Raw genomic sequence first — 12,993 nt, forward strand, 5'->3', positions numbered from 1 at the left:
TGGAGAGATGGCTCAGTGGTTCAGTGTTCCTGCAGAAGACCCATCTGTGGTTCCCAGCACCCACACAGTCCCCAGTTCACAGCCACCTGGAACTCTAGCACCATGAGAATGGACATGTTTAGCCAATCACACACACATACACACACACACACACACACACACACACACACACACACACCAGTTAAATCTTCTTTTAAAATTCTATTAACTCATAGAAGAAATGTTTGCAATAATTAAACACAACTAAATTAGCTGGGTGTGGTATCACACACCTTTAATCCCAGCACTCTGGAGGCAGGTGGATCTTGAAAAACCAAAAACAAAACAAGCAAACAATTAAAAAAAAAAAAAAAAGCTTAAGTTTTCTTGTAGCATTTAAACCATACAGGATCAAGCTGGAGAAATGTCTCAGAGGGTAAGAACACTGGCTGCCCTTTCAGAGGTACTGTTCCAGGGGACCCAACACTCCGCCTCCTCAGGCACGCTATGCATGTGTACACAGAAACCTATACACATAGAATACAATGAAAACCTAAAAGATGGTAGAGTTACACATTTTCCACCTTTTGTGGGTCAAGCTTTCGGTATAATATCTCACGGGAGTGGAAATGAAGGGATCCTTGTGTTATCTAAACCTCAAAAGAAAAGGCTGCCTATCTCACTGTGAAACACACCATTTTTGATACATGTATATTTAGACATATGATTAGTTCAAGATTTTCCCTCCTTTTCATCGTTTGCTGTTGTTTTTACTGTGGGGAGACGTTGCTGAGATGAACAGAACGTTACTAGATTGGATTTGTCTCTGTGTCTTTATGAGTGTTGCCCCTGTGTCTTGAGTGACAACTGCCTAGCTCTGGCCTTGTGAAGGAGGATCAGCGAGGACAGATCCTTTGGCCCTTTTTCTAGAGAATTTATATTTGTATTCTATGCTGTTCCCAGCAGACTTGGCTAGCTGAACCAATGTGTCTAATAGTTTCTTCTTTTCTTTCAGGGAGGTTTATAAGTGGTGGACTTGGCTTAGTTAATTGTTCAGGACCACTAAAGGTTTCTGCTTCTTTTTGTTGTTTTGGTTTGGTTTTTTGAGATGGGGTTTCTCTGTGTAGCCCTGGCTGTCCTGGAATGCTCTGTAGACCAGGCTGGCCTGAGACTCACAGAGATCCACCTGCCTCTGCCTCTTGGGTGCTGGGATTAAAAGTGTGCGCCACCCTGCCCTGGCTCTACTTACTGTTAAAATGACCCTCTAAGAATCTGCTTGTCTTCCCCTCTAGGGAACTGCCTGCCTTTGGGCGCTCCTCCTTAGTGAGAGGTAAAATCAAATCTGCTTTTGCTTTGGCTCCTTTAAGGATCTCCTTTTTTTTTTTTTTTTTTTTTTTGAGAAAGGGTCTCACTATGTAGACCAGGCTCACCTCAAACTCAAAGGGATCTACTTGCCCCTGCCTCCCAAGTGCTAGGATTAAAGGTGTGCACCCTACACCTGGCTGAACTTTTTTTTTTGAACTATTCTTTTTAAAATCTTCTTTTCATCTTTTATGTGGACAGGTGTTTTGCCTGCACGTATGTCTGTACACCATGTGCACACAGTGCCCACAGAAACCAGAAGCTGGGCTCAGGTCCCCTGACACTGGAGTCACAGACAGTTGTGAACCATCATGTAAGTTCTGGGGATTGAACCCAGGTCCTCTGCTAGAGCAGCTGGTACTCTTAAGTGCTAAGCCACCTCTACATCCCCCTATATTATTATTATTAATAATATGTAAGTGCTGGGGACTGAACTCAGGGTCTTGAGCATGCAAGTCAAGCAGTCTCCCACTGAGCCACATCTCCAGCTGGTGCCATTTTTTTTTTAACTAGTGTTGGTGATTCTTTGGGTCCCTACATCTGAGGGCTGATACTTTCTACCAGTTCTAGAAATACTTTCTTTTCAAGCGCTGCGCCTTCCACAGCCTCTCCCTCATTGCCGCTAGACCTGGGATTAAACTCTGCCGGCCTAGTAAGGCCAGCACTTTGTCTGCCAGGGCCAAGCATCCGATCAAATCTTTGGCCTGTCTAGTTCCTGCATTCTGTCTTCAGGGACGCCTAATCCAACCACTTGTCAGATACTACTTCCATTAATTATATTTGTCTACCTTATAAAGCTTTTCACTTCATCAAACACCCTTGATTCAATTTCCTACCTCCTTATGCTCACTCATAATTGGAAAGCTTTTTTAAAAAAAAAAAAATTATTTTTAAGAAAGAAAGCAGGTTTATTTGACTTGAGGTGTTGCAAAGAGAGCACCAGGCAGAAGGACCCTGAGCCAGCAGAACTGAAAAGCCACCAGCTGAAGCCTCATTTTTAAGTCTGCCCAGTCATGCTGACAATGACTGTGCTTGGCCATGGCCATCATCTGAATTCGTGGTTCTGGGTTCTGCATGATGACGTCACCTTTATAATGAGAGAATGATTGAAGTGCCATGCCAGGTATCTCATATCAGGTGTGCCCATCTTTACTGGATGTCAACCTCACTGCTTATCATAATGTTGAACCAAAGGAAAAGAAAGCTGTCATTTCCTGTTTGGATTTTTTCATCTAGTAACCGTATAAAAATCTTATTCTTCATCCACATAGTTCACCCAGTATCGACATGCTGTCTTGGCCTCCTACAATGAATGAAAGAAAAAAAAACATATTTACATGACCTCTTTCATAGATAACATAGATAAACTATGAGGGTTATGCCATTACTACTTTCTTAACCTTCACCCACAGTTTATGTGTTCCAACTCTTCGGGGAATTAGAAATCTATTCACCCCTCTCCAGTGCCTGCCACTGTCCTGACATCTCCCATACTTCATCTCTGGGCGGCTGGGCGGATATCCTCAGAAATCTCACACTTGCTGGCATCCTGCTCTGCCCCACCTCCCAGCCTCCACCATCTCCTGCTCTCATCTGTCCTTTGATCTCATGGAGAGCCACAGCCTCCACCCAGCACAGGCAGAGAGAAAACAGTTGCCTACCAGCACAGGATGGGTCTGGATCACGTGTTCCAGGGTCAGGGGTGCTGTAAGCCTGGGGTCTGTGGGCATCCCGGCAGGAGCAGTGCCCCTCACGTGATCTGAAAGCTTGCTCCTAAAGGAAAGAGATTATCTTACAGATGGCATTCAGATTGTTTTCTGTGCATAAACTCCAATGGTGTTAACACTAGTACAGACTTTTTTTTTCTGCAAATACAGGGGTTTTTTTTTCCATTTCATTCATCTACATGATATTAACCTTTTTTTTTTTTTTTTGATCACAGGCGTCCTCATTATAATTTAAATTTTTTGTTTGTTTGTTTTTCAAGACAGGGGTTCTCTGTGTAACGTTTGTTTGTTTGTTTGTTTGTTTGTTTGTTTGTTTGTTTGTTTGTTTTAGGTGTGAGTGAGTGGTCTGCCTGCAGGCCAGAAGAGGGCATCAGATTCCATTAAAGATGGTTGTGAGCCACCATGTAGTTGCTGGGAATTGAACTCAGGACCTCTGGAAGAGCAGCGAATGCTCTTAACCAGTGAGTGAACCATCTCTCCAGCCCAGTTTTAAATTTTAATGTGTGTGAACAATTTACCGGCCTATATGTCTGTGTACCTTATGCATGCAATGCCCATGGAGGCCAGAAGGAGGCACTGGATCCCCTGGATCTAGAGTTACAGGCAGTTGTGGGCTACCCTGTGGACACTGGGAATTGAACCTGCGTCCTCTGGGAGAGCGGCCTGTGCTCTCAGCTGTGGAACCATCTCTCCAGCACTGTCAATGCCATAATTAAAAAAAAAAAAAAAATCTATGTGAGTCCTTTCTCTAAGACAATCATATGTGGTGTGTTTTAAGGGGGTCTCTCTTCTCTCTCTCTCTCTCTCTCTCTCTCTCTCTCTCTCTCTCTCTCTCTCACACACACACACACACACACACACACACACACACACACACACACACACAAGGCTATGAGACTTTCTCACTCCCAGAAAGTTTCCTCTCACTGGACTCAAAGCATTGCTTTCTTGGTGGATCTGGCATGGAGTATCTATCAGTCACAGACTATCTCTAACTTCTTTCGGAATAACTTGAATCCACGAGGCTATTTTAGGACAAACATGGAATTGACCATGAACAAAATCACAGGACCAGTCTTTATGATTTTGAAACAGATTGGATAAAAGTCTGGCTTGGCATTCTGTGCTCAGTGGCACTGCCTTGGCAGAGTCAAAGATGCTGATTGGGACAGTATACCTGCTTCTAGATCCTTCTTCCAATCCTCACCAAAGGTCACTATCAGAGAAACAGAAGCAAACAGCGAATAGCAAGGGCATATGTGTGCACATGTGGGTGTGTGTGTCAGTGTGTGGAAGTGTGTTCATGTGTGTATGCCTATGTGTATCTGTATGTGTGTCTGTGTGTGTGTGTGTGTGTCTTCATGTGTCTGTTAGTGTCTGGTTCTCTGAGTGTGTGTGTGAGTGTGTGTGTGTGTGTGTGTGTGTGTGTGTGTGTATGTGTCTGTGTGTATGTGTATGTGAAAATATCAAGTGTCCTGGAACTTGCATAAAAATGCAAAGAAATGAGAGAATTTTTCCTGCAGCTGTGTTATCTTAAACTTAATATCACTTTGTACAGGCAGCATCTGAAGATCTCCTAGAGATGGGTACTGGAGGATGATTCGCTAGCAAATTCGGGCAGCTGAGTGGAACGACTCTGGCCCTGCCTTTCCTCAGCCACGGTGCTGCAAACGAGCCCACGAGAATGGCACCTGTGTCACTTGGGAGGACAGAATTCAGGGTGGCTCTAGAATGGACAGGAGCACTGACCCTCACCCCTCAGCACCTGCATGGTGCCAGGGTCTTAGCAGCATTTGAGGCTCTCCTGGGCTGTCTGAAATCATAAGGCCAGGAAGCTGCATTCATTTTTTTTAACTTTATTTTATGCATCTGAATGTTTTACCTGCATGTGTGTGCCCCGTGTGCATGCTTAGTGTCCTCAGTGGTCAGAAGAGGGGCGTCTGATCCTCGGGGACAGGGATTATGGATAACTGTGAGTGTTGGGAGTTGAACTTGGTTCATCTACAAAGAGTGCTCTTAATCACTGAGCCATCTCTCCAGCCCTGGCAGGCTGCTTCTTAAGGATAAGAGGGTGAATGATAGCTTCATTCTAGGATACGAGGAGGCTAGCTGAAATATCAGTTCTCTTCATTGCGCTCAATCTAGAAAGGATTTATAACAGAAAAAAAAAAAAATGGGCATGTATTACCAAAGTAACAGATGACTGGAGAGATGCCCTGATGGAAGGCTTCACCAAGCTAGAGTGCAGGCAGAGGTGGCCATCCACAAACTCACTCTGCAGGGCATCAGATGGCACCAGGGGCCAGGCTGAGAAGGGGCTTCTCCTTGTTAGAGGCAGGCTCACCAACACAGGAAGCATTTGGCCGGATGGCATTCACTCAGTGAATAACCCTAAGCGTGAAGCTCCATGTGACTTGCTGTCTTACACAAGTGTCCACACCTAGGGAAGATCTAACCCAGCATTACCAGCAAGGACTAGCTAACGGCGGCCTTCCATTCCCCACTTAGGAAATTACTGTCAGGGGAACGAGAAGCTGGGTATGGACTAGACATGAGTTACGACTGATACATACATGGACAGGACATTCAAAGAGCTGGTACCGCCACGGACCTATGTGATGGAGAATGCCTCCCTCACATCACTAAACTGAGTCCTCCATGTACACGGTACAAGACGAGGAAACGGACTGAGCTTCACCGAGATCAGCCAAGCCAGCACAGCTGGGACCACCTGTGTCAACACACACACCAGCCATGCCCCTCAGCCTCACAGCGGGGAGCAGGGAGGAGCTGCGTCCAGAAGGTAAACTGCAGCCTGGGGGGACAGCTCCAGGGGACAGTGTTGGTCTGACATGTGTAAGACCCTAGGTTCAACCCCCAGCACTTCAAAAATGGTTTAAATGAAATAAAACTAACGAAGAGGACTTTGCCGGCGTGTCCCACAGGAGCGGGGCCTGGCAGGCAGAAGATGGCAGCGCGTACCCTCTGACTCGGGATGATGGAGTCTGGAGGCGGCAGAGACAGGCACCTGCCCCACCCAGGGGCCCGAGGAAGGACCCTGGAGAAAGTGGTCTGGGGCTGGCAGAGACCCAAAGTGGGAATCCTGTGGGTGAAATCCGAATTACTTATTTCTCAGTTTTCACCCCCCACTGCCAAATTCTTCTAAGGCCATGGTATAGTTCTGTTGTTTACCCCTTCGCTTTGGGTGAGTTGTTTCTGACCTATTTTTTCCCACGTTTATTTATTGTGTGTACACACACACACACACACACACACACACACACTCGTGTACACATGCACACACGTACACATACACGTGCACACACACGTACATGTGGGAGTCAGAGGGCAACTTGTAAGAACTGGTTTTCTTCCGCCATACAGGTCTCAGGGACCTCAGGTCGCCAAGCTTGGCAGCAAGCTTGTGTGCACCTCTGCCCGCTGAGCCGTCCCCCTGGCCCCGTTACCATTATTTTTGATAACTCACGTGCCACACAGGGTCACTTGGTGTCTTCCTGTCTTCAAGCGGGAACTTCTCTGTGGAACTCCTGGGCTCCGGCACGTGAGAAATCGGACAGCAGCTGGTGCTTGAAGTTCCTGGCCGGGGACCAGGGGGTCCCCCATCCCTGTCTCTTTGGGTGGAGCGTCTGCCTGCGTGTACCTACTTGGGACCATGAAATCCAGCTTGGAAAGGAAAGAACACTTTCATTGTGTTGTCATTGGAACATGAGAAATGGGTAGGAGACCAGAATTATTGGGGGTACTGAGTAATGACCGTTAACATGCACACTCACAGTTTAAATGTTCCACTGTCTAAATTGTGCCACTTTAGAAAATCATACCTGACCGCCAAGAACCACCGCTGGGGATCCCCCCACCCCGCCCCCCACCTCATGCTTGCTACAGAAGTCCCTCTCTGCTCTGTCCCTCTTCCTCCGGGCCACCGCATCAGACCCAGAGTTACAAGGGAAAGAGCAGAGGAAGGTCCGGGGTGGTTTGGGCTTTCCTGTTTTTAAGTTGGACTTGGTCATTTTCTTTTGAGACGGAGTCCTCAGGTAGCCAGGGTTGGCCTCAAACTCACTGCCTAGCTAGGAGCGACTCCGGACTCTCCTCGGTTTTCCTGCCTCTACCTCCCAAGTGCTAAGATTACAGGTATGTGCCACCATGCCCCGTTTAGACGATGCTGGGGCTTGAGCCCAAGGTTTCCTGCAGGCTAGGCAAGCACTCTATTAACCTGGCTACATTTCCAGTCTCAGACTTAAGACTTTACTTCACTGCAACCCAGATGGACCTTTCTGTCCCTGGCCACCACCGCAGAGGGTCCTAACATGAATCACAGTTCAGTGAGAATGGATTGGATCTTGCAGCCAGGAGACAGTGCACACCCCCGTCCCCGTCCCAGCTCCCTCTGCACCTCCCAAATCTATGTCTGAGCAGGACAAGATGCCTTGGGTGCTGTCTCTGGGCCCACAGGACACTGACCAGGCTTCCAGCCCTGTGCTCGGCGTGCACGTCTGCAAAGCGGCCGTCTCTCTCCAGCAGTCTGCCCGGGTGGCACCAAACAGAGAAAAGCAAACACAGGGGAAGCCGTGAGGCTCGGCACCCCTTGAGTACACAGAGGCTGCGGCCACAGGCCCTCCGTGTCCCTAGGCTGGGCGCCCTTGGCTGCTGGGTCACCCTGCAGGAGGCCACAGTGACAGGACAGCTCTCACGCAGCACAGTTATGCCGGACAAGTGGCAGAACTTCAGAGGAGGCTCTTACCGTATATTCAAAATAAAAGTTTGGCCTAAAAACAGGCTTGCTCCCAGGGAGCCTGCAGTTGAAGGAGCACACTGTGCTGGAGGGAAGTCTCCTGGATCGGGCTTGTAGGATAGTGCCCTCTGAAGGGTGGCTGGCTGTATCCTTTAATGAACCCTACTGGCTTCTCTCTGCAGTGAGTGATGAGGGCTGTCTGTCCTCATGAAGATGCTCACAGTTACATGTGCCCTGCACACACTTCTCATCATGAAGGTGCACCTGGCACTCAGTGTACCTCACCTGTGTGCTGAGCACAGATACTTGGGACACTGTGTGTCTGTGTGCACGTGCATGTGCGTGTGAGCGTGTGTATGCATGTGAATGTATGAGTGTGTATGCATGTGTGTGTACGCATATATGCATGGTAGGGAATTTCCTTGTTATCTTCAGCTAGCCCTAAAAACCAGGAGACCTTAAATAAACCTTGGCCCTGTCTCAGGTTAAAGTATAGACTTCATTGTGTAGCTCAGGAACATGCCTCCATTAACAGTCCCCCTGGAGGCTCTTACTGAGTTCTCACAACAGTTCAGTGAGAATATAGGGTGACTGTACTGGGACTTTCTCTGTTTTTTGAGACAAGGTCTTATTATATCACCCCAGCTAGCCTAGTACTAGCTCTGTAGACCAAGCTGGCTGCAAACTCACAGAGATCCGCCTGCTTCTGCTTCTAGAGGAGTGTTGGGATTTGAGGCCTGTATGTCGTGGTATTGTGTTCCCCAAAATATCGTGTACCTTAATAAACTTATCTGGGGTCAGAGAACAGAAAAGCCACTAGTTAGGCAGTGATAGCACACACCTTTAATTCTAGCATTCCAGAGACAGAAATCCTTCTGGATCTCTGTGAGTTCAAGGCCACATTGGAAAAAGCCAAGCATGGTGACTCACACCTTTAATCCCAGAAAGCAAGCCTTTAATCCCAGAAAGTGGTGGTAGAAAGCAGAAAGATATATAAGGCGTGAGGACCAGAAACTAGAGGCATTTGGCTGGTTAAGCATGTGACTGGTTAAGCTTCAGGCTTTCGAGCAGCAGTTCAGCTGAGACCCATTCCGGATGAGGACACAGAGGCTTCCAGTCTGAGGAAACAGGATCAGCTGAGGAACTGGTGAGGTGAGATAGCTGTGGCTTGTTCTGTCTCTCTGACCTTCCAGTATTCACCCCAATAACTGGCCTCGGGTTTGATTTTATTAATAAGAACCGCTAAGATTCCTGCTACACCTGTATGTCACCCTGCCAGGTCCTGGGGCTGTTTTTGAGGTCATAGGCTCCAGAACCAATAAATAACCACACTGTGTTAGTTGAGTGAGGAGTCAGGCCATAGATAAGGCCCTGGGGTTGCTTTTCATTGACTTCTGTGCTGCTCCTGGGGTGCCCAGAACATCTGAGGCAAATAAGTGGGCCACCCATGCCCAAGCGACTCAGCTGAGCTCACACCACGGGGGGGGGGTCACCAGGGAGCAAAGGCAAGCCAATCTGGGCTGGATTCTGCTGGGCTAAGGACAGGACAGGTGACATTTGTCTTTGTACACAGCATACAGCAAACAGTCTTTTATCAGGGTCAGAACAGCTGTTTGACAAACTGCTTTCCTAGGAGAAGTCCGGCCCGTGGGAGGATGCTCACTAATTAGGACCCTGGCTGGCTCCTTTGAGTCACCGAGGAAACTCCAACAGCTGGAGAATGCAACTCAAGGAAGGAACTTGGGAGCCCCAGGGTTACAGGCTCTGTGTGAGCCAGGGGTGTGTGGGAGAAGAAGGCGCTCTCTCACACAAGGCCTCCCGGAGAGGTGTGGCTGAAGCCAGTCTCAGAGGGAGGCCATCTCCCATTTCCGGGGGGAGCAGGGGAAGGAGAGCAGGAAGAGCAGAGAGGCACACTTGATGCAGGCCTAGGGAACATCTGAGGCAAAGAAGTAGGCCACCCAGGGCAGACCAGATGCCAAACGAGCTGTGCCTGCCACAAACAGCAGCTTCCTAGGAGGGTTTTCCCTCAGTGGGAGTCGCCTCCTTTTTCAGGAATCTTTATGTCCCTATGTGCTCAGCGCAGGTGCACGCCTTGAATCCCCGCACTCCGGAGGCAGATGCAGGCTGATCTCCGAGTTCAAGGCCAGCCTGGTCTACAGAGCAAGTGGACAGGACAGCCAGGAAATACACAGAGAAACCCTGTCTTTAAAAAAAACAAAATAAAAAGAAGGAAGGAAGGAAGAGGTAAAGAAGGAGAAAGAGAAAAAATATAAACCACGGTACCAATTTCAGATAAAAGGAAGAAAATGGAGGAATTTTGAAAACTTAACTTTCTGTCTTTTTAACCTAAAACTTGGAAGCTTTTGCTACTTACTAAAGTAATAAAAGTAATTTACACTTCCAGGTCGTGTAAATTAAATACTGCAAAATGCTGTATAAACAGCTCGATGCCTTGAAGGGGTCTTTCACCCACTGCATGGTGAGCATCAAGTTATTTGAATATCATCCCGGAAGTGGCCGCCTGTCCTTGGCCCTTGCATGTGGGGAACGGGCAGCAAGGGTCTGACTGGACCACCTGGACCTGCTGTGTTTCCATAATTATGTGGGTTGGCTTCATCCAGACAAAGAGAACCGTCTGAAGGCACTAAAGAAATTCTGAGGGAGAGGACAGCAGCGGGCAGAGACGCGATACCAAGTGCTGCTGGGTCCGGGGCTCCCACGGAAGAGGCTTTAGAGGTGGGTCTTGTGCATTCTCAGCCCAGACGGGCAGCCATTGACATTTCCCCCATTCCAGCTGATTAAAGGAGACCAGGGAACAACTTACTCCTTAAATTGCAACAACAAAGGCTTGCCTTCTCCATTCAATCAAAACAGCTCGGCTGCCCGATTCAAATGCTAATAGCGGGGCCAGAATTGGTCCCTAAATGAGGGAAACACTCCTCCGACACCACCCACCACCCCACAAATGACCAGCCAGCGGCTTGGCCACCAGAATTCTCCCAGGTGTAGGGTCTGTTAAACGTCTCATGGGAAACACCCTAGCGGTGAGAGAGCAGATTTCCCAGAGGGTGGGGAGGAGAGGCCTCCATTCATGAGCGCATCTGACTGGAAAAGAACTTGGTCTCCTGGAGAACCACCTTCCGACATTTTGACAGATTGGATGCATCTTGTGAATACCTTGAGGAAGACCACCGCCACAATCCATCCTAGTTTCTGGAAGGCCTCTGTGGACTTTGAGTGAAGGGCTTGGTTGGTTTCGCAGCTCTCTATCTGTCATGGACACCTGTGCGGCCTGGGGTCCCCTGCCTGCTTGTTTTATCCACCTTGGGCTCACAGGGCAGGCCAGAGTCAGACCGCCCCAGTTCAGCTCCTAGGTGGCAACCTCAGGCCGGGTCCTAGACCCATACCCTGGGGTCCACTGTGTCCTTGGTCAGTTTGGAGGGAGTGAGGGTAATGCCCACATTTCCATGCTGTTGCAGAAAAGTACATACAACACATGCAAAGGCCGTCTCTGCCATCATGACAGTGGTACGTGTACACACACACACACACACACACACACACTTTACATCTGCCTTGTCTGTCACTATGTGTTGTCATCCATGCTGATCTCACACCTCCCCACCCCTCTTAGCAGGGTGGTCACTAGGAAATGGTCCACACGGAGGCCATGGCAGTCTGGCACAGGGATGTCCGGCTAACCTCCTACTAACTAGGAAGCACGCACTGCTGGAGCGAGTACTAGATTCAAGCTCACGCAGAGGAGCTTCAGTGACCCCAGCCCTGGGCAGGTGATGAGTCCCCTGCCTCGCCTCTGCCCTCTTTCCATGTTCCCTCACAGCCTCACGGGGCGGCAGAGCCTTCACCCCATCTTAGCCCACACCAGGTTCTCCCTCGGGATTGGATGGTATGGCTCTTCCTTTTCTAGGAGGCAGCTTGAAGACTGTTTGGTAGTGACAGTGCTTCAGTGTCTATGTGACAAGAAAAATGAAGGTGACCGTGAGGGGACATCAGACGTAGAAGAAGACACCAAGGGCTGGACACAGGGCAGTGGGTCTGGTGGGAGGCTGTGAGGAAGGAAGGGGAAGGGAAGGAGGGTGGGGGGAGGGAGGGAGGGAGAGGAGGGGAGGAACGGGAAGGGAGGGCAGGGAAAAAAATGGAACCTGAGTATGGTGGTTCACATCACAAAACCAGCCTTCTGGAAGATAAGGCAGAGTGATTTTGAGTTTGGGCTACAGAGTGAGCCCCCAAGACCTTGTCTCAGGGGGTGAGGGGGAGCTTACCTTCTGGAGAATTCCATGTTAGCAAGGGAGGTGGAATACATCTGGTACAAACAGCTAAGATATATTTTGCCCCGGGAATCCGTCTTCATCTTACCCGTAATCTTGCTCTGTAAGATGCATTTCACGGTGAACACATCCTTTCTGCTCCTTTTAGCTACCCACCTTGTAGCTAGCAAGCAATTGAATTTCTCAAGCATGGGGACGCAAACCCCCTTGTACCACTCTGGTACAGGCTGGCAAGCATGCCACATGCAGTAGCTGTCCACTGTCCCGTTTTCCATGATGGCTGAGTGGAAACACCACTCTCTTGTTTGGGATTACAGTGCCTGTGCTGTGTGGATGGACACCTCACCCTTGCCTTCCTCAGCCTCACATTCCTGTAGGTGTGACATCTGCACTTAAGCTGTTCTGCCTTTATTTCAAAGGACAGCACCAAGAGCTGGGGGCCTGGAAGAGCTCAAGAGCCTGCACCGGCCCCACACTGGGAAGAACAAACGTATCATTTCAATAACGGCTAAAAGTAGTGTCCAGGGTGCTGTTTAGGACAGTATTTTAAAAAACTCAAACATGCGGGGTGGTGGTGGTGGTGGTGGTGGTGGTGGTGGTGGTGGTGGTGCACGCCTTTAATCCCAGCACTTGGAAGGCAGAGGCAGGCGGATCTCTGTGAGTTTGAGGCCAGCCTGGTCTACAGAGAGTTCCAGGACAACTAGGGCTACACAGAGAAACCCTGTCTTGAAAAAAAAACTAGGGCTGGAGAAATAGCTTAGAGGTTAAGAGTACTGACTGCTCATCCAGAGGTCCTGAGTTCAATTCCCAGCAACCACATGGTGGCTCACAACCACCTGTAATAAGGTCTGGTGCCCTCTTCTGGTATACATAATAAATAAAT

General features: G+C 48.9%; 1 protein-coding gene across 1 annotated transcript in view; it reads right to left on the reverse strand.

Moving 5' to 3' along the window:
• Nucleotides 1-2,467: 2,467 nt before the first annotated feature.
• LOC114691388 overlaps nt 2,468-12,993 on the reverse strand; it is a 60,738-nt gene continuing 50,212 nt past the window's right edge. The window contains exons 8-12 of the mRNA XM_037200375.1: nt 12,105-12,211; nt 7,551-7,611; nt 6,556-6,752; nt 3,003-3,114; nt 2,468-2,644 (exon numbers count right to left, since the gene is read on the reverse strand). Of these exons, the coding sequence (XP_037056270.1) occupies nt 2,594-2,644; nt 3,003-3,114; nt 6,556-6,752; nt 7,551-7,611; nt 12,105-12,211 (528 nt within the window). The 3' untranslated portion in view covers nt 2,468-2,593. The remainder of the gene's footprint in view (nt 2,645-3,002; nt 3,115-6,555; nt 6,753-7,550; nt 7,612-12,104; nt 12,212-12,993) is intronic.

This window comes from Peromyscus leucopus, chromosome 8a (genome assembly GCF_004664715.2).
Source record: "Peromyscus leucopus breed LL Stock chromosome 8a, UCI_PerLeu_2.1, whole genome shotgun sequence".
Lineage (NCBI taxonomy): Eukaryota > Metazoa > Chordata > Mammalia > Rodentia > Cricetidae > Peromyscus > Peromyscus leucopus.